Consider the following 22764-nt stretch of genomic DNA (forward strand, 5'->3'; position numbering starts at 1 on the left):
TGTGGGGTATGTCTTTGGAGACGAATAGCTATGGGGTACATTATACTGGGGGTCTGTAGGGACATCCTATTATATGGGGGTCTATGGAAATGTTATACTGGGGGCTGTGGAGACATATCATCATATCATCTTGCTGCAGATGGTGTCAATGTGCATCGGTCAACAATACAGCGCACGTTGCACAAAGAGAAGCTATATGGGAGAGTGATGCGAAAGAAGAAGTTTCTGCAAGCACGCCACAAACAGGGTCGGCTGAGGTATGCAAAAGCACATTTGGACAAGCCAGTTACATTTTGGATGAAGGTCCTGTGGACTGATGAAACAAAGATTGAGTTGTTTGGTCATACAAAAAGGCGTTATGCATGGAGGCAAAAAAAACCCACAGCATTCCAAGAAAAGCACTTGCTACCCACAGTAAAATTTGGTGGAGGTTCCATCATCTTTGGGGCTGTGTGGCCAATGCCGGCACCGGGAATCTTGTTAAAGTTGAGGGTCGCATGGATTCAACTCAGTATCAGCAGATTCTTGACAATAATGTGCAAGAATCAGTGATGAAGTTGAAGTTACGCAGGGGATGGATATTTCAGCAAGACAATGATCCAAAACACCGCTCCAAATCTACAATTACAATGTTCTGGAATGACCATCCCAGTCCCCAGACCTGAATATCATTGAAAATCTGAGGGATGATTTGAAGCGTGCTGTCCATGCTCGACGACCATCAAACTTAACTGAACTGGAATTGTTTTGTAAACAGGAATGGTCAAATATACCTTCATCCAGGATCTCATTAACCCCTTCACCCCCAGCCACTAAAACACCCTAATGACCGGGCTATTTTTTGCAATTCTGACCAGTGTCACTTTGACAGATTATAACTCTGGAACGCTTCAACGGATCCTGGCGATTCTGAGATTGTTTTTTCGTGACATATTGTACTTCATGTCAGTGGTAAATTTAGGCCGATATTTTTTGCATTTATTTGTGAAAATTTAGGAAATTTTGCGAAAATTTTGAAAATTTCGCAATTTTCAAACTTTGAAAATTTATGCCCATAAATTTGAGAGATATGTCACACAAAATAGTTACTAAATAACATTTCCCACTTGTCTACTTTACATCAGCGCAATTTTCAAAACAAATTTTTTTTTCGTTAGGAAGTTAGAACGGGTCAAAGGTCATCAGCAATTTCTCATTTTTCCAACAAAATTTACAAAATAATTTTTTTTAGGCACCACATCACATTTGAAGTGACTTTGAGAGACCTAGGTGACAGAAAATACCCAAAGTGACCCCATTCTAAAAACTGCACCCCTCACTCTGCTCAAAACCACATCAAATAAGTTTATTAACCCTTTAGGTGCTTCACAGGAACCAAAGCAATGTGGAAGGAAAAAATGAAAATTTTACTTTTTAACACAAAAATGTTACTTTAGCCATAAAATTTTCATTTTTACAAGGGAGAAAAGAGAAAGTGCACAATACAATTTATTGTGCATGTTCTCCTGAGTACGCTGATACCCCATATGTGGTAAAAATCAATTGTTTGGGCGCACGGCAGAGCTCGGAAGGGAAGGAGCGCCATTTGAATTTTTGAACACAAAATTAGCTGCACTCATTAGCGGACGCCATGTCGGGTTTGAAGACCCCCTGAGGTGCCTAAACAATGGAGCTCCCCCACAAGTGACCCCATTTTGGAAACTAGTGCCCTCAAATACTTTTTCTAGATGTTTGGTGAGCACTTTGAACACCTGGGGGCTTCACAGAAGTTTATAGCGTTGAGCCGTGAAAAGAAAAATTTTTTTTTTTACCACAAACCGGTTGCTTCAACTAGGTAGCTTTTTTTTCACAAGGGTAACAGGAAAAAATGCACCATAAAATGTATTGTGCATTTTCTCCTGAGTACGCAGATACCCCATATGTGGTGGAAATCAAATGTTTGGACACACGGCAGTGCTCGGAAGGCAAGGAGCGCCATTTGAATTTTTGAGTGCAAAATTAGCTGCACTCATTAGCAGACGCCATGTCAGGTTTGAAGACCCCCTGAGGTGCCTAAACAATGGAGCTCCCCCACAAGTGACCCCATTTTGGAAACTAGAGCCCTCAAATAATTTTTCTAGATGTTTGGTGAGCACTTTAAACACCTGGGGGCTTCACAGAAGTTTATAGCGTTGAGCCGTGAAAAGAAAAAAAAATTTTTTTACCACAAACCGGTTGCTTCAACTAGGTAGCTTTTTTTTTCCACAAGGCTATCAGGAAAAAATGCACCATAAAATGTATTGAGAAATTTTTCCTGAGTACGTAGATACCTCACATGTGGTGCAAAGTAATTGTTTGGGCAAATGGCGGGGCTCAGAAGAGAAGGAGCGCCATTTGACTTTTCAAACGCACAGACGCAGTGCACTGATCGGCCGCTGCAGGACGCACGGTCGGATGCGATACAAAAAGCGTCGGGGATACGTAAAAAAAAAGTCACGCCAAAAATTGACCATGGATGCAGATCCGTTATGTGCATCCCTGATTAGCGCTCGGCGGGACGCACGGACAGATGGGATACAAAAAGCGTTGCGGATATGGAAAAAAGTCACGCCAAAAATTGAGCAGGGATGCAGATCCGTTATCTGCATCCCTGATCAGCGCTTGGCGGGACGCACGGACGGATGCGATACAAAAAGCGTTGGGGATACGGAAAAAAAAGTCCTGCCAAAAATTGAGCAGGGATGCAGATCCGTTATCTGCATCCCTGATCAGCGCTTGGCGGGAAGCACGGACGGATGCGATACAAAAAGCGTCGGGGATACGGAAAAAAAAGTCCCGCCAAAAATTGAGCAGGGATGCAGATACGTTATCTGCATCCCTGATCAGCGCTTGGCGGGACGCACGGACGGATGCGATACAAAAAGCGTCGGGGATACGGAAAAAAAAGTCCCGCCAAAAATTGAGCAGGGATGCAGATACGTTATCTGCATCCCTGATCAGCGCTCAGCGGGACGCACGGAAGGATGAGGTGTAAAAATGGACAGGGGATACAGAAAAAAAAAAAAAAGTTATACTCACAGTACCCAGAGGATCACTGACCAGAAGTGCTGCAGGAGGAACAGCTTTACAGGAGCAGCAGAATGCCCAGGAAGGACCCAGCGATGGAGGCAGATGTGATCGGGCCGGTGAAGACAGGTAAGAGGACGTCGGGGGAGAGCAGAGGGGGAGAGGGGGCAGAGCAGAGGGGGAGAGGGGGGAGAGCAGAGGGGGAGGGGGGAGAGCAGAGGGGGAGACCGGAGAGGGAGCTGCAGAAGCAGAATAGAGATAATGGGGGAGGCAGTCAGATCGTGGGGGGGAGCAGATCGGGATGTCGGGGGGGGGGAGCAGATCGGGATGTCGGGGGGGCAGATCGCAGGGGAGCACGGGCAGGGGCTAACATGGGAGCGCGCAGGGGCACCACGGGAGCGCGCACGGGCTGCAAGGTGAGCACAGTACTCACGTGCAGCAGGAGCGGTGACCTCAGCTACGGCGGCGGCAGCGTGGTACCACAAGTACCAGCCACTGCACGCTGCAGACATGTTGGGGGAGGGCTCGCAGGCCAGCACAGGCCTGGGGAGGCGGCCACCGGCAGATCAGACCGCCCCACTGCACACTGATTGGAGCGATTGCGCGTCATAGCACGATCGCTCCAATCAGTGCTGCAGGGGCTGCGGGCGACATGTTTGAGGTCCACCTATGATATGCTGCAGCAGCTGCGGCATCTCATAGCTGGATCTCACAGAATCGCACTAATTCGGACATTATTTTTGCCGAAATTAGTGCGAACGATGTGGTTGGCGGTTCAGATTTGAACAACCAATCACATCAATCGTCGATAGGGGGTGGCGATGCCGCCCCCCCTGGGGTCAAGCAAAGGTCCCCTGCTGTAAGAAACAGCAGGGGACATCATTTGAAAGCAGTTGCTATGGCCACGGCAATCAAATGAAGTTTAGGCAGTAAAATTACGTCCCTGGTCGTTAAGTCACGTTAAAATAGGACGTAATTTTACTGCCCGCGGTCGTGAAGGGGTTAAAAGCTACAGGAAGCGACTAGAGGCTGTTATTTTTTGCAAAAGGAGGATCTACAAAATATTAATGTCACTTTTATGTTGAGGTGCCCATACTTTTGCACCGGTCAAATTTTGTTTAAATGCGGATTGCACATTTTCTGTTAGTACAATAAACCTCATTTTAATCCAGAAATATTACTCAGTCCATCAGTTATTAGACATATGAAACTGAAATAGCTGTTGCAAAAACCCAAATTGTTATAAAGAAAAAAGGTTAATATTAATAGGGGTGCCCAAACTTTTTCATATGACTGTATGTATGTATATATATATATATATATATATATATATATATATATATATATATATATATTATACACCCTGCATATTCCCTGTACCTGTCATTTGTAATGTAATTCTGAATATTGACCTGCCATATCCTATAGGTGTGTAATATGCGCTCTGTTAGGATTTCACTTGCTGATTCGAGTAGTTGTCATCTGATCATTCACATGTGATTTGCAATGTGTGATCATCTGCTGAATGACGTCTCCTCCTGTTTCTCTCAAATTGAAAATTATAACAATGAGAGAAGCAGGAGGAGACTTCATGCAGCAGATGACCCCCAGTCTGCAAATCACTGGTGAGCGATCACATGACCTCTCAGATTGGCAAATGAAATCCTAACAGCGTATATTATACACTTTGGGGATTCGGCTAATGTGCAGAATGTCACACAGGGGAGACACTGGTCAGTCCAGGGCAGCAGAGCAGGGAGAAGCCGCCGGGGACCGGCCTAGTCATCCTGGTGGCATTGTCCCCGGCCAGATATTAAATGTGTGTTTTATCTGAAATGTGGCAGCATCAGAGTAAAATATACACGACTGCAATAATGGAGCCGGTGTCTGATTCCTTCCACTCGGGGGTTGTGCAGTAGGAATCAGCTGTCAGATTCCTTACCTGGTAGCAAAATAACATGGCAGTCTCATACGTGACATGGCGTCGGGCCGTCTGCACATCACATGTAATGGTTTAGTGTAGGTATGAAGTCCATTCTATCAATGTAATGCATCGCCAGCAGCTGAGGTGTATTATGAGGATCTGAAAGCCAGCCACATAGCAGCCAGCCCAGCATGCCACACAGCAGCCATCAGAGCCGGCCTCGCAGCAGAGAGCACAGCCAGCCACGCAGCAGCCAGCAGAACCGGCCACACAGCAAAGCCAGCAACGTAGCAGCCAACATAGCCGGCCACGCAGCAGCCAGCAGAACCGGCCACACAGCAGAGCCAGCAACGTAGCAGCCAACATAGCCGGCCACGCAGCAGCCAGTACAGCCAACCTCTCAACAGCCATCACACAGCCGGCCACGTAGCAGGCACAGCCAGGCCACTCAGCACAGCAGGCCAGATGGAAGCCAGCAGAACCTGCCGCGCAGCTGCCAAGACAGCAGGCCGCGCAGCAGCTAATCACAGCAGGCTGCACAACAGCCTGCAAAGCCGGCTCTGAAGCAGGCAGCACAGCCAGCCAGAAAGCCAGCCACATAGCAGCCATCAGAGCCGGCCTCGCAGCAGAGAGCACAGCCGGCCTCGCAGCAGAGAGCACAGCCGGCCACGCGGAAGCCAGCAAAGCCGGCCTCGTAGCAGCCAGTAGAGCCGGCCCTGCAGCAGCCAGTAGAGCCGGCCCTGCAGCAGCCAGTAGAGCCTGCCCCGCAGCAGCCAGCAGAACCGGCCACGCAGCAGCCAGCAGAGCCGGCCACGCAGCAGCCAGCAGAGCCGGCCACGCAGCAGCCAGCAGTCAGCCACGCAGCAGCCAGCATAGCCCATCGCCCAAGAGCTAGCGGAGCCGGCCACGCAGAAGCAGGAAAAGAAGGCCTCTCAGCAACCGGCACAATCAACCTCGCAGCAGCCAGCATAGCCGGATTCTCAACAGCCGGTACTGCCGCCAAGCAGCTACCAGTAAAGCCGGCCACGCAGCTGCCAGTACAGCCGGCCTCGCAGCAGCCAGGACAGCTGGCCACAAAGCCGGCCACACAGCAGCCAGCACAGCCGGCAACACAGCAGACGGCACAGCCAGCCACGCAGCAGCCAGCCACTCAACTGTCGGCAGACCAAACAGCAGCAAGAAGAGGCGGCCATGCAACAGCCGCAGAGCCGGCTGCTCAGCTGCCTGCAGAGCCAGCCGCACAGCTGCCAGTACAGCTGGCCTCGCTGCAGCCGGCTCAGCAGCCAGCACAGTAGGCAACACAGCAGCAGCCAGCATAGCCAGCCACTCAACAGAGAGCAGAGCTGACCACACAACAGGCACTGCTGGCCACACAGCAGCAAGCAGAACCAGCCAGAAAGCTGCTTTCACAGCCGGCCTCGCAATAGCCGGCAGAGCAGCCAGCATAGCAGGCCACACAGCAGCCAGCAGACCAGGCCGCGCAACAGCCTTGAGAGCCGGCCAGCAGCCAGTACAGCTGGCCTCACAACTGCCGACACTGCCGGCCACGTAGAGCCGCCAGCACAGCTGCCGGCATTGCCAGGCACACAGCAGCCAGCAGAGCCAGCCACGCAGCAGCCAGCAAAGCTGGTCACTCAATAGCTGGTATAGCCAGCAGATGACCCCCAGTCTGCAAATCACTTGTGAGCGATCACATGACCTCTCAGATTGGCAAATGAAATCCTAACAGCGCATATTATGCACTTTGGGCATTCGGCTAATGTGCAGAATGTCACACAGGGGAGACACTGGTCAGTCCAGGGCAGCAGAGCAGGGAGAAGCCGCCGGGGACCGGCCTAGTCATCCTGGTGGCATTGTCCCCGGCCAGATATTAAATGTGTGTTTTATCTGAAATGTGGCAGCATCAGAGTAAAATATACACGACTGCAATAATGGAGCCGGTGTCTGATTCCTTCCACCCGGGGGTTGTGCAGGAGGAATCAGCTGTCAGATTCCTTACCTGATAGCAAAATAAGGCTTTGTAGCGCAGCGTAACTGCATGCATCCCCTGCACAGTCTATGGAGATTGTGCAGGGGCCGTGCGCACGTGGCGTTTTAGAGCGCAGCGCTTCTGCTACTGCCGAAGCGCTGCGTAAAAAGAAGTGACATGTCACTTCTTCCGTGCGCTTTGCCGGCAGCTCCTGCTCTGTCTATGGGAGGAGCTGCAGGCAGAGCGCATGGAATCGGCTTCACTACGGACATTTCTGCAGCGATTTAAAGCGCACATGTGCTCTTCAGATCGCTGCAGAAATTTCTGCAGTGAACTGTACGCAACGTGCGCACATAGCCTTAGAGTGGAGTCTCATATGTTACATGGCGTCACTGCCGTCTGCACATCACATGTAATGGTTTAGTGTAGGTATGAAGTCCATTCTATCAATGTAATGCATCGCCAGCAGCTGAGGTGTATTAAGAGGATCTGCAGCAGCTGAGATGTGTATTATGGGGTTCTGCAGCAGCTGAGATGTGTATTATGGGGTTCTGCAGCAGCTGAGGTGTGTATTATGGGGTTCTGCAGCTGCTGAGGTATGTATTATGGGGTTCTGCAGCAGCTGAGGTATGTATTATGGGGTTCTGCAGCTGCTGAGGTATGTATTATGGGGTTCTGCAGCTGCTGAGGTATGTATTAAGGGGTTCTGCAGCAGCTGAGATGTGTATTATGGGGTTCTACAGCAGCTGAAATGTGTAGGTTCTGCAGCATAGAAGGTGTGTATGATGAGGTTCTTCAGCAACTGAGAGGTGTATGATGAGGTTCTGCAGCAGCTTAGCTGTGTATTATGAAATTCTGCAGAATATCACATGATTCAGTGTGGATTTATCTTAACAAATTTATTTGCTGCATTGCCAGCAGGTGTGAGCCCAAACTGGTTAATAAAAGGATTACAGTATATATGCCATAGTTCTTCTACACACAGTGCCCCTCCCTCATAGTGTCTATGTGGTACTGCAGCTCAGTCTATTCAGGTCATTGGAGCTGAGAGACAGTGACACATAAAACCTGAGGACTCTTTATTACATAGAAAGCAGAGATTTTTTTTCTAATTTTGTACATTCCTCTTTAACATCTGTATTTTGGACTTTTTGGTCTGCAGTACATGCAGAATTGGCCGCCGGCTCCATCGTACATTGTCTGGCATCATCCTGTAGTTTTATCCTGAGGATTTGTACAGTGGATGCTCTTCCCACCAATTGGGCCATGACCTGCGCCGCTCCAAGTGTATAGGAATTTATATCATCTCTCTACGAAGAGTGGCAGTGCCTCATTCTCCAGATACATGTGCACCCCATAGGTGAGATCTGCATGTTCCATCCATGATGTAATATCCATGGATACAGCATAAATGGTTGAAATCGGAAGACGTCTAAAAGAACGAGATCAAACGTGGTGGATTTGAGGTGCAGATTCTCCAGCACACATTTGGACTTTATTGTACATTTCAAGAGATCAGTTTTATTAGGATATAAAAAAAATGGCCTCCTGTCCTCATTTGTTTCCTGGGAAACTGGGTAAAAGAAAATCAGTAGGGGGGCACCAAAGGGCAGATTTGCACAGGGCACCATTCAAGCTAAGGCCAGCCCTGTATACTTGTACATATTTATTAGGTCTCCCCTAAGTCTTCTCTTTTCTAGAGTAAATAGACCTAATTTTAATAACCTTTCTGGGTATTGTAATGCACCCACTCCATTTATTATTTTAGTTGCCCCCCTCTGAACCCTTTCAAGTTCAGTAATGTCTTTCTTGAGCACCGGTGCCCAAAATTGCACAAATACTCCAAGTGTGGTCTGCTGAGTGATTTGTACATTGGGAGAATTATGTTTTCATCTCGTGCCTCCAGACCTCTTCTAATGCATCCCATCACCCTATTTGCTTTGGTGGCAGCTGCCTGACACTGGGCACTCCAATTTAGCTTCTTAAGGCCGCTTTACACACTGCAATATCGGTACCGATATCGCCAGCGTGCGTACCCGCCCCCATCGGTTGTGCGACACGGGCAAATCTCTGCCCGTGTCGCACAACATCGCCCGGACCCCTCACACGGACTTACCTTCCCTGCGACGTTGCTGTGACCGGCGAACCGCCTCCTTTCTAAGGGGGCGGTTCATTCCACGTCACTGAACCGCCACCCAATAGAAGCGGAGGGGCGGAGATGAGTGGGACGAACATCCCGCCCACCTTCTTCCTTCCACATTGCGGCCGGGAGGCAGGTAAGGAGAGCTACGGTGTCACACGGAGCGATATGTGCTGCCGCAGGAACGACGAACAACTTCGTTACTGCTGCAGAACGATATTTGAGAATGGACCTCCATGTCGCCGATGAGCGATTTTGCACGTTTTTGCGACGATGCAAAATCGCTCATAGGTGTCACACGCAACGGCATTGCTACAGCGGCCGGATGTGCGTCACAAAATCCGTGACCCCCAACGAGATCGCTGTAGTGATCTCGTAGCGTGTCAAGCCCGCTTTATTGACTAAGATGCTTAAGTCTTTTTCCATGTCCGATTTCCCCAGCAGTTTTCCATTTAGTAAGTAATTGTAGCATCTGTTTCTCTTTCCCATGTGCATTACTTTACACTTAACTGTGTTAAACCTCATTTGCCATTTTTCAGCCCAATTCTCCAATTTACTCAAATCTATCTGTAGTTGCAAACTGTCCTCCATTGTGTTAACTGCCTTACATAGTTTTGTATCATCTGCAAATACTGATATTTTACTCTGTAAGCCATCCACCAGATCATTAATAAATATATTAAATAGTAGAGGGTCCAATACAGACCTCTGTGGTACCCCACTAGTAACCCTGGCCCAATCTGAGTATGAACCATTAATTACCACTCTTTGTTTTCTATCACTAAGCCAGCTACATACCCATCTAAACACATTTTCCCCAAGCCCAAGCTTTCTCATTTTACTTATCAATCATTTATGTGGGACAGTGTCAAATGCTTTGCTGAAGTCGAGATAAATTACATCCAATGATTCTCCTCGGTCTATTTGAGAACTTACATCCTCGTAGAAGTTGATTAGGTTAATTTGACAGGAGCGATCCTTCATAAATCCATGTTGATATGGAGTTAAACATTTATTAACATTGTGATATTCCATAATAGTATCCCTTAAAAACCCTTCAAACATTTTACCCACAACAGATGTTAAGCTTACCGGTCTATAGTTTCCAGGTTCCCTTTTAGACCCCTTTTTGATTAGTACCACATTTGCTAGACGCCAATGCAGTGGAACAGACCCAGTTTCTATAGTCTTTAAATATAAGGAATAGAGGCCTGTCTATCAGAATACTTAACTCCCTTAATACATGAGGGTGAATGTCATCAGGGCCAGGTCATTTGTCAATTTTAATGCTACATAGTCGGTTCTGCACTTCTTCCTGGGTTAGGCAGGTCATACTTAATGGGGCGTTTACAATATAACTCTGCATTTCCCCTGGCATATCCTTTTCTTGTGTGAACACAGTTGAGAAAAAAAGTAAACATTTTCTTTTCTCACATCGCTCTCTATGATTTTACCCTCATTGTTCTTTAAAAGACCAACACCATCAATTTTAATCATTTTATTGTTTATATAATTAAAGAATAGTTTGGGATTTGTTTTGCTTTCCTCAGCAATGAGTCTCTGTTTCCACTTTTGCTAAATGTATGTTTTTTTTTTTTTTTTTACACATTTTATTTATTTCTCTATAACTTAATGCTTCTTCACTGCCTTCTTGTTTTAGCGTCTTAAAAGCCTTGTTCTTATTATTTAGCCACATTGGGTTTCTCATGTTCCTAGCCCTTTTATTTCAGTACGGTATGGCTACCTCACAGCGGGTGTTTAATACTGATTTAAAAATTTCCCATTTATTTTCTGTGCTCCTATTTTTGAGGACATTGTCCCAATCAATTCGGCGAAGGTCCTCTTTAAGCTGATCAAACTTTGCTTTCCTGAAATTCAGTGTTTTTTGTAACCCCCCCTCCAAGGCACCTTACTGAAGGACAAGTGGAATTGTATTATATTGTGGTCACTGTTCCCTAGGTGCCCATCCACTCGTACATCTGTTATTCTATCTGGCCTGTTGCTTAAAGTTAAGTTGAGAAGGGCTGCCCCTCTAGTTGGGCCCGGCACAAGTTGGGACAGATAATTATCCTTAGTTACTGACCGAAACCAGTTTCCTTTCTGAGATATGCAGGTTTCAGTTGCCAGTCTATATCGGGGAAGTTGAAGTCCCCCATAATAATCACCTCATTGTGATTTGCTGCTTTGTCTATTTGTTTCAATAATACATTTTCAGTGGTTTCTGTTATATTTGGTGGCTTATAACAAACCCCTATGAGGATTTTATTAGTTTTCCCTCCTTGTATCGCCACCCATAGAGACTCCACCTCTTCATTTCCCTCTTGTATATCTTCTTAGTCTGGGCTGTAAACTGGACTTTATATATAGACAGACTCCACCCCCTTTTCTATTCTTATGATCCCTCCTAAACACATCATATCCTTGCAAGTTAGCCGCCCAGTCATAGCTGTCATTAACCATGTTTCAGTTATTCCTACTATACATATTTTGCCTCATACATTACCAGCTCCAGTTCTTCAATCTTATTGGTCAGGCTTCTTGCATTGGTCAGCATGCAGGAAAGAAGTTTTGCTCCCCTTTTCTTAGCTTCCTTCTTAGTACCCTGTCTTGGGTCCTCTTTACGGCATCTAGTATCTTTGATTAGTTTGTCCTTCTGCTGCATGTTCTTATCTGCTGTTTATTCTCCCATCCCTTCTTCTAGTTTAAAGCCCTCCTGATGAGTGTGGCAAGCCTTCTGGCGAACGTGAATGTTTCCCAGGTTTTGTGAGGTGGATCCAGTCTCTTGCGAGAAGTCCATCGTAGAGGTAATTCACTCTGTGGTCCAAGAATCCAAATCCTTGCTGCCTGCACGATCGTCATAGCCAGTTGTTCACTTCTAGTATCCTATTCCATCTTCTGATGCCATGACTATCAATTGGGAGGATTGATGAGAAAACAACCTGTACGTTCCGTTGCTTTATTTTCTTCCTCATAATTTCAAAGTCTTTGCAAATAGTTGGTAGGTCATTTCTTGCCGTGTCGTTTGTGCCTACATGTATCAATAGCAATGGGTAGTCGTCCTTGGATCCGAGGATAGTTGGTATCCTGTTGGCCAAATCCTTGATTTTTGCTCCTGGGAGGCAGCATACTTCTCGTGTGGTTATGTCCGGCCTTCAGATAGTTGCCACCGTGCCTCTTAGTAGTGAGTTGCCCATAACTACTACTACTCTTTTTCTTTTTGGAGCACTGCTTGTTGCTCCTGAGCGTTTTTGAGTGTCTTTTGTTTCCGCTTTTGTTGACAAAGTAACTTCTTTTGTTGATAGTGTGTCTTCTCTTGTAGACATGGTATCATCCTGAGAGCTGTGCCATTTTCGTTCTCCAGCATGAGGGCTTCATATTGGCTGCTAAGCTGTGTGGGTGGTGATGACCACTTGATCCACTGGCTTCTTTTGGTCACGTGTCCACTTTTCAGCCTCTGTATGTGTTCTGAAGCTTTTCTCACTTTCCGTATCATGAATGGTTGCTTCGTCCAAGAAGTCCTCATGTTCTTTAATTAGCTTCAACGTTGTTATTCTTTCTTCCAGTCCCTGCACCTTTTCCTCTAAGAAGGCAAAAAGTTTGCACTTTTGACAGGAGAAGTTGTTTTTTTAGTGCAGCAGATCCGTAAACATGTAGGATGTGTTGCAGGTGACCATGTTGATTTTCCGCTCTTCCATATTGCTCATGCAGCGTATGATGGGCGAAAGTTTTGCGATGTCCTCAAACAGCAAGACCCGGCAAGTCCCAGCAATCGATCAGCTTATGGCGACTCTTCTCCTCTTCCCAGAATGCACTGGAAATATGCAAATGTTTGTGGGGAAAAAACTGGGGCTTAGAAAAAGACCCATGTCCACCTTCTACGACACTAAGCAAAAAACTGAATAACTTCCTGCCGGTAGGAGGGTATATACTGCGGAGGCATTAAGCTTTTATTTTTTGCCTAGTGTTGCCTCCTAGTGGCAGCAGCATATACCCATGGTTTCCTGTGTACCCTAATGAAACTAAAGAGAAATGGGGCTTTGTCATTAATGAAGTGGTCCACTACTCAGCAATAGTGGCCACATCGATGTAAAGCTTATAAAGAAGGCTTTGTTCAAATATCTTCTGTAGTCAATTGTGTCTCTGAGTGGTGCTAATGTGATCTGCTCACCCCAACACGTGACCCCCCACGCTCAATGACCTCTGAGATCCGGTGATATCACATCAACTTTCAGTTGACCCGACATCGCTGAGGCGGCCCCAGTGTCAGAGTGACTGAGCTGTGGGCGGCGTTTCACTGCTCGTAACAGCCCAGCATATCCCTGCTCTCTCCTTTGCTGCAGAGCGCCGCAAGCAGGAGAAATGCTGGGCTGTGATGAGTGGTGAAACTCCGCCCACAGCCCAGTCACTCACTGAGACTGGGGCCCACCTCGGTCACATCAGGTCAACTGAAAGTTGATATGACATCACCGGATCTCAGAGGTTACGGAGACCGGGGGTCAAATGATAGGGATGAACCGACCCCAATAGCACAGCTCAGAGGCACAATTGACTACATAAGGTATTTGAGAGGAGCCTTCATTATACGCTTAACATTGATGTAGCCAATATTGCTGTGTAGTGGACCACCTCTTTAAGGTTAAAATTGGCTCAGTCCCTAAGGAGGCTAAACCAGTATGTGCCTTATTTTTTTCTCTGTTAAAATTTCTATTTATAATTCAAACCCCAAACCCGGATTGTTAATGTAGATTAAGATAAATGTACAAAAAAAGTCAGAAAAACTGAAAAATATTAACTGCTTTTTATTCAAATATCAACTATAATAATAACACTATGTACTGAAAAGTCAGTCTTTAAACCAAAATATTACATCTTTAAAACACTTCATAGCTGCAGACTTGTCATTGTGTCAATGGCCTTGCTTGCATATGGCAATAGACGCCCCTGAGCATAAAACAAAACAACAATACTAAAAGAAGCAATGAATGACTAATTCCATAGACTGGCTCATTTATTTGTTTTCCACCCTAGCCGCTGGACTATTCCAGTAGTGAGTTTTATTAAATTCAAGTCATATATGACATCATGTTATATTACATTAACCTCACTTACATGAAGGTACTAAATGCGTAGAAATCCCATGCCAACTGTCATCTCAATAAATAAATATTGTATCCAGTTGCTTAGAGGGAATCTATGAGCAGGTTTTTACTTTGCAATCTGAGAGTAGCATGATGTAGGGGCAGAGATCCTGATTCCAGCGATGTGTCCCTTACTGAACTGTTTGGTGTAATTTTGCTAGAATCACAATTTTCCCTGCAGTTTATGTAGCCAGAATGCAGAGCTGTCTATATCCCACCCACTCCCACGATTGGCAAGCTGCCAATCAGTGGTAGTGGGTGAGGTTACATGGATTTCCCCATCATTGCCTGACTAGATCTCAAGTGCAGAGCAATCTCCTGCTAATAAAACACTTTGTATTGAAACTACAACACACAACCCAATTTGACGAATTTTTTTTTACTCATTAGGTTCATGCTCCATATTATGCTGCTGTCAGATTAAGTAGCAAAGACCTGGTGACAGGTTCCCTTTAAATAGTAACCTTCATTTTAATTTTTATTTGATAAATCAGTAGTACACATGAAAAAAACCCAGTCTCTTAATTCTCAATTCATGTGTAAAATCTGGATTTCAATATTGAGACAGGAGATGGCAGTTGTTACTGATAGGATTCAATGTATAGAGAAGGAGGGAGGCGCTAGAAGACAAAAAAACATTTCTAATATATTAAAGAGTTGCTTAATTTCAGGTGTACTATTGATTTAGGAGATAAAAACTAAAGAAAAGGTTGTTAATCATTAAGAACCTCTAGCCATGATATCAGAACTAGACTTTGGTCAGGTTAGTAAGTATACGCTGCGTGAATATAGCTAACTTATTGTATCATATTTACGTAATGTTTTAATATTATGTAGACTTAACACTCCTCACCATTTTCAAGATCCCTGCCTGTATACGGTGAATATCAATCATGTTTAGATTCAGAAGCTGAAAACCATATTTACTTGAGATAGGTGCATGGTTCATCACAGTGCATTAGACCTCTCGACTCCAAGTGCGTTAGCTGTATGTGATAAGCTTTAACTCCAAACAAGAATGTTTCCCTTTAGGTAGAGCAAGCTGTGGTCATGAAATGACAAGTAGCTTAAAATTATCATAAATGTGGACATTTCCCCCAAATAGAATACATTTAAAAATGTAAAAACTGTATTTGTTCCAGTTTGACCTGCGTATACTATAAAACAGCACGTTTACATCCGGGAGGCACCCTGTACTTATTAGTGAGGCCAAGCAGTAGAAGTGATCATGAGATGCATAGGTCTTTCTCTAGCAGCGACAATTGTTGTTTTTTTTGCACGCCTACTTTTCATGGATAGAACACGTACCCATTATAGTCTATGGGGGTACTCACTGTCAAAAAAGGCAATTTTTTATTCCAATATTCCAAATCAAGGGTCAAACTTTCCAAAGCAAATCTATGGTGAACCATTTGGAGAGATCACATATGATAACTAGTTGCATCCTAATCCGGTTCCTTTTTCGCTGTTTGTTAGAACTTTGAGAATACTCTTTTTTTGAATATACGAGTAAAACTTCTAAGGCTGCTTTCACACTACGTTATAACATACATTCACTGGTCCCGTCAGAGCTTCCGTCACAACCCCCTCTGGGGCTATTGACTACAATGGTGTAGACTGAGTCACTGTGTGCTCTGTCTTGCACTATTTTCAGGCGTATACCCTTTCTGCAAGTGGACACCCAAACACATTCTACTAAGTCTGGGTGTCCTCCAGCAGAAAGCGTATATGCCCGAAAATGGTGTGAGACAGAACACACTGTGACTACGTCTGCACCATTATAGTCAATGGCCGCAATCTGCGCATTCGTCCAAAATCTGTTTTGTGGGGGATCGGAAGGAAGCTCCGACGGGACCAGTGAACGTAGGTTATAATGCAGTGTGAAAGCAGCCTAAAACACACATAGGAATTAGTTTTTTATCATGTATGTTAAAACAGCCTAACATTTGAAAGATGCCTAGGAAGAAATATAATTGATCGGGTGTTTAGTTAGTCTCCTAATCCCAGAATAGCATTAAAATAAACCTGTATAACTGGATACTTTATGTACACTGATTATGGGAAAAACGCATGTCTGGAATCTGACATATGTTTCAGTACATAGCTATTTTTACCTAATTTTTTCAGACTGCAGGTTATGTTGCAAAAAACAAACAGCCTGCTGCGTCTTTTCATATATATATATATATATATGTGTGTGTGTTTATAATATATATATATATATATATATATATATATATATATATATATTATATATATAAAAAAAATTCACACACACATTTTATTTATAAACATCGCAGTCTATGGAAGATGGATGGAAATGTATAGGTTTGCATCTATTTTATGCAATATGGACCTCCTCCAGAATGTTTGGCCTGACACTCCCACCCCATGTATGATAACAATAAAAAAAACAAATGCAAACAGATACAATATATGATATATATAAAAAAAAAACAAAAACCTTCTTCCCTTTGCATTCAATTTTACAGTGGATCAATTTTTTTGTTTGGAGTATGAAAACGTGAGGCTACTAAAAAGTACAAAAACGGAGAGAAGTAGGCCTAACTGGTAGTAAAATTGGCCAGGTTGTCTCATGTTCGGGCAGAATTCCCAATAGAAAGCTTTTGAGGAGCCTTGTGCTAGACTTCAGTGTGGTTGTGTACGCTGTCACAATATCAAGGCGCCACAGTCACTATGATCGCTGGTCATAGTGACAGAGCTCTGTCTGTGTAACCAAACATCCAGCGGCAAAGACTGATACTGCCACCTCATGTTACTGGGGACCCCATGTTACACGGGCCAGTGTACACACAGGCCCACCAGGTACTAAACAACCACTTCTACAGGTACGTAGGTGCCTTAGCGCATGTACAAATCATACTTTTAGTATAGCTTTTAATGGTTTTGTTGTCTAAAAAAACAGTTGTCAAAAGCAAATCATGGGGTTTCGGTTCACTCTTCGTGTAGCCAGAGGCCACAGTGCTCCGTTCCGCCACCTCCATTTGTCATGTGTTGATTAACAGTGCTGCGTTGCTGAGGTGTGTAAAGCGCTATGGAATTAGTGGCGCTATATAAGGGAATAAATATTATTACGTTTACTGTAGAGCTGGATAGTGGGCTCTCAACGCTGGCTATTATGTGCAGTACAATACAGTTTCGCAGACGGGATAAGTGATGCTTCGTGAGCCCGGCTGCAGTGTCTGTATGGGTATGGGGGTGCAGAAAAAAAATTAACTCAATCAACTGTTCAGCACCCCCACAAAGACACTAAAAAGGCTACGCCCCATACATACAAGTGCATCTCAAATTAGAATATCAAAAAGTTAATTTCTGTAATTCTATACAAAGAGTGAAAACGCATATATTATGTAGAGTCATTACAAACAGTGATCTATTTCAAGTGTTTACTTCTGTTAATGTTGATTATGGCTTACAGCCAATTTAACCACAAAAGTCATTATCTCAGAAAATTAGAATATTATAGAAGACCAAGTGAAAAAATTATTTTAAACTCAGAAATGTTGTTCTACTGAAAAGTCTGTACAGTAAATGCACTCACTACTTTTGCAATGATTACTGCATCAATGCGGCGTGGCATGGAGGCAATCAGCCTGTGGCACTTAGGTGTGATGGAAGGCCAGGTTGCTTTGATCTCAGCCTTCAGCTGGTCTGCATTGTTGGGTCTGGTGTCTCTCATAGATTCTCTATGGGGTTTATGTCAGGCGAGTTTGCTGGCCAATCAAGCACAGTGATACTGTGGTTATTAAACCAGATATTGGTACTTTTGGCAGTGTGGACAGGTGCCAAGTCTTGATGGAAAATAACATTACCATCTCTAAAAAGCTTGTCCGCAGAGGCAAGCAAGAAGTGCTCTAAAATTTCCTGGTAGACGGCTGCGCTGACTTTGGTCTTGATAAAACACAGTGGACCTACACCAGCAGATGACATGGCTCCCCAAACCATCACGGATTGTGGAAACTTCACCCGAGACCTCAAGCAGCTTGGATTGTGGCCTCTCCATTCTGCCCCAAGACTCTGGGACCTTGATTTCCAAATGAAATGCAAAATTTACTTTCATCTGAAAACATCTTGGAGCACTGAGCAACAGTCAAATTCTTTTTCTCCTTGGCCCAGGTAAGACACTTCTGACATTGTTTATTGGTCATGAGTGGCTTGAGACAAGGAATGCAACACTTGTAGCCCATGTCTGGGATACATCTATGTGTGATGACTCTTGAAGCACTGACTCCAGCAGCAGTCCACTCCTTGTGAATCTCCCCCAAATTTTTGAATGGCATTTTCTTAACAATCCTATCAAGGCTGTGGTTATCCCAGCTGCTTGTGCACCTTTTTCTACCACACTTTTTCCTTCCACTAAACTTTACATTAATATGCTTGGATACAGCACTCTGAACAGCCAGATTCTTTAGCAATGACTTTTTATGGCTTACCCTCCTTGTGGAGTGTGTCAATCACTGCTGTCAGGACATCTGTCAAGTCAGCAGTCTTTTCCATGATTGATGGTGTAGCCTACTGAACAAGACTAAAGAACCATTTAAAAGCTTAGGAAGTCTATGCAGGTGTTTTGTGGTAATTATTCTAATTTTCTGAGATAATGACTTTTGGGTTTTCATTGGCTGTAAGCTATAAATCATTGACATTAACAGAAATAAACATTTGAAATAGATCACTGTGTGTAATAACTATATAATATGTGTTTCCCTTTTTGTATTGAATTACTGAAATAAATTAACTTTTTAATGATATTATAATTTATTGAGATGTACTTATAAGTAGTTTACCTAGTGTGTAGGGGGTGAGAGACACTTTGAAACATTATGCATACTTTATATTGAACAATAAACAATTTAAACAAAACCCATTAACTTTGTTGGTTGATTCAGTAGAAAAAAAACAAAACAAAAACAAGTGTGAAATGTGTATTTAAAAAGACCAAAACCTTTACTGACCACACTGAGCAAAAAAAAAACAAACAAAAACTGAGAAATGTATCACGTTTAAGAAAGCCTTTTGGTCAGTGTCTTCTTAGCAAGTTCACAGTTTATGGCAGAAAGTTGCTTTCCAGGGAAGGTTCAGTGCGATGATCACTACATTCACAAAAGTGCTGAAAATTCAGAAAGTCGGGGAATGTGAAATCTCACTATGTTACGTTATGTTAAATGCCCGCTGGGTATCAATATTAGAAGGTTCGCTGATGCAATTTTCTTCTTTTCTTTCACAGAATGAATTAAAAGATGAATAAATCAGTAAACCTGAACACCATTGACCTATGCATGCATAGCTACAACTCGTCATAGTATGTTGGGTATGTGGATAAATCAAGTGAACGACTCTTGCTTCATAGGCTAATTGGCACAGGTTTCTTTGTGGTCTCCCCAAAAATTGGCTAGTTTACAACTTTTAAGAAATCTTTTCAGAAATCTTAGAAAAGGGTCTGGAAGGTAGGACATTCAATGATCAATAGAATCAGCCAGATTTGTATGGGAGCTATGTAAAAGTGTTAAAAAAAAAATCTGTTTATAGAGGCTAGCTTATAAATACAAAAGAAATGTGGTAATTTTACATTGGGATCGTACCACATCTCCTCGGCAGGGGAAGAAGTATACAGATATTACAGCACGGGATTGCAGCTACTGGTTTCTGTGAGGTAAAACATTTTTTTACATAGGCAGCAAAACGTTTTCCCTCACAGAAAGCAGTAGCTGTGATAAAATGCTGCCTGGTCTGTATAGACTTTTGGTATGTGATATAATCAGACCATGTTCTTGTGTAGTCAGACACGGCCATTACACCATACAAAGCGGGAACACATTTATAAGATTTTCTGAGCACAGATATTTTTTTTCTAAGACATCCAATTCTGTCAATTATAATGGCAAGATCTACTGATTAAACTGTACTGTGTTCAAGGGACAACCCTATAAACTTTCAAAGCTTTACGTCATTACCGTGCCCACAACAATTTGTAGCTTGACAGCAGCTAAGGCAAAATGGATGACTTAAGGGTGCTTTACACACTGCGACATCGCTAGCGATCTCATTAGCGATGTGACACGCCAGATCGCAGATGCGATCTGCCGAGATCGCACATGCGATCTGCCGAGATCGCACATAGGTCGTTTTTATAGCGCCGGTCAGATGTGCGATCTCGGCAGATGGCATCTGCGATCTGGCGTGTCACATCGCTAATGAGATCGCTAGCGATGTCGTAGCGTGTAAAGCACCCTTTATTGTGGTTTAATAGTCTCCTGATGTCAGAATGTGTATGTGATCTAGGTAGATAGAAATCATACAGAACACAAAGAAGCATATCTGAAGACATTAATAAAACCAGATAAAAGGGTGCGTGTTTATGCAAGAACATACATCACTGCCAGACACACTTTATTACACCACTTCATCACATCTTAAAAGACTAAGGCATTTCAGAGGTCAGCGACTTCTAACACCCTTATGTACAGCAGAGATATATTACCCAGTGTAAGTATATACTGTGATCACGCTCAACGAGACCAGTAGAATAAAAAAAAAAAAAAAAAATTGAGCCATTTGTAGGGTCACAGTACAAGTTACATGGAGTAACGTTTGTCTTAATGTATATACATACGCACATACATACAAAGCTGGATGACCTCAAGTGCACATACAGACTACAAGGCACACAGACGTATTATTACTGAAAAGGATTCTAGCACATTCCACTTTTATCATTTCAGGAAAAGAGGTACAGTACAAATTGAGCCGTCAATAGTCTTCCTAATTCTCCTTCCTACATACATATATATGATCACTTTTTTGGGTTATAGCACAGAATATTGCATCTAAACATTCTGTAATCCAGTCGAAAGAAATGCATACAACAAAGCAAGGGGAGACACTATAGGTGCAGATTCAGTTATGCAAACATTAGTGCAAATCACTACTTCCACTGGTTCCTCTTTGTTAAGGCTTCACCCTGTTGTGACAAGTAGTACCAACAAAAACTGGAGGAGAACTTCAGCAGTGCTGCCATTAATTGCTTTCCTTATTGAAGTAATATCTGACAGGAGGTCCAGGTAAATCTTCATCTTCATTGGTCTCTGGGGCAAAAGACACAGTCAGGTCGACATATTTTCTATCAGCTCCAGCCTTCACCAACTTGTGCATTCTAGATAAGAAAACCAAACAACAAAAAAAAGTGCTCACTACACAAGCCACACAGCACTAGATCCACAGAAAGGGAAATGTAAGAAAAGAAGGGAATTTTGTTTACTTACCGTAAATTCCTTTTCTTCTAGCTCCTATTGGGAGACCCAGACAATTGGGTGTATAGCTTCTGCCTCCGGAGGCCACACAAAGTTATTACACTTTAAAAAGTGTAACCCCTCCCCTCTGCTATACACCCTCCCGTGCATCACGGGCCCATCAGTTTTGGTGCCAAAGCAGGAAGGAGGAAACTTATAAATTGGTCTAAGGTAAATTCAATCCGAAGGATATTCGGAGAACTGAAACCATTAACCAAAGAACAATTGAACATGAACAACATGTGTACACAAAAGAACAACAGCCCGAAGGGAACAGGGGCGGGAGCTGGGTCTCCCAATAGGAGCTAGAAGAAAAGAAATTTACAGTAAGTAAACAAAATTCCCTTCTTCTTTGTCGCTCCATTGGGAGACCCAGACAATTGGGATGTCCAAAAGCAATCCCTGGGTGGGTAAAAGAATACCTCGATAAAAAAGAGCCGAAACAACGGTCCCTTCTTACAGGTGGGCCACTGCCGCCTGAAGGACTTGCCTACCTAGGCTGGCGTCTGCTGAAGCATAGGCATGCACCTGATAGTGTTTTGTAAAAGTGTGCAGACTCGACCAGGTAGCTGCCTGACACACCTGCTGAGCCGTAGCCTGGTGCCGTAATGCCCAGGACGCACCTACAGCTCTGGTAGAATGGGCTTTCAGCCCTGAAGGAATCGGAAGCCCAGACGAACGGTAGGCTTCAAGAATCGGTTCCTTGATCCACCTAGCCAAGGTTGACTTGGAAGCTTGCGACCCCTTACGCTGTCCAGCGACGAGGACAAAGAGCGCATCAGAACGGCGCAAGGGCGCCGTGCGTGAAATGTAGAGCCTGAGTGCTCTCACAAGATCTAACAAGTGCAAATCCTTTTCACATTGGTGAACTGGATGAGGGCAAAAACAAGGTAAGGCGATATCCTGATTGAGATGAAACGGGGATACCACCTTAGGGAGAAATTCCGGGACCGGACGCAGAACCACCTTATCCTGGTGAAACACCAGGAAGGGGGCTTTGCATGACAGCGCTGCTAGCTCAGACACTCTCCGAAGTGATGTGACTGCCACTAGGAAGGCCACCTTCTGCGAAAGGCGAGATAGAGAGACATCCCGCATCGGCTCGAAAGGTGGCTTCTGGAGAGCCGTCAGCACCTTGTTAAGATCCCAGGGTTCTAGCGGACGCTTGTAAGGTGGGACTATGTGGCAAACTCCCTGCAGGAACGTACGGACCTGCGGAAGCCTGGCTAGACGCTTTTGAA

The 22764-nt window shown here is 44.3% G+C and overlaps 1 protein-coding gene across 1 annotated transcript in view; it reads right to left on the bottom strand.

The window, feature by feature from the left end:
• Positions 1-20565: 20565 nt before the first annotated feature.
• The window catches only part of UBA6 (ubiquitin like modifier activating enzyme 6), a 253385-nt gene continuing 251186 nt past the window's right edge, over positions 20566-22764 (bottom strand). Inside the window, exon 32 of the mRNA XM_075341882.1 lies at positions 20566-21387. Within this exon, the coding sequence (XP_075197997.1) occupies positions 21252-21387 (136 nt within the window). The 3' untranslated portion in view covers positions 20566-21251. The remainder of the gene's footprint in view (positions 21388-22764) is intronic.

The sequence above is a fragment of the Anomaloglossus baeobatrachus genome, chromosome 1 (assembly GCF_048569485.1).
Source record: "Anomaloglossus baeobatrachus isolate aAnoBae1 chromosome 1, aAnoBae1.hap1, whole genome shotgun sequence".
In the NCBI taxonomy this organism is placed as follows: Eukaryota; Metazoa; Chordata; class Amphibia; order Anura; family Aromobatidae; genus Anomaloglossus; species Anomaloglossus baeobatrachus.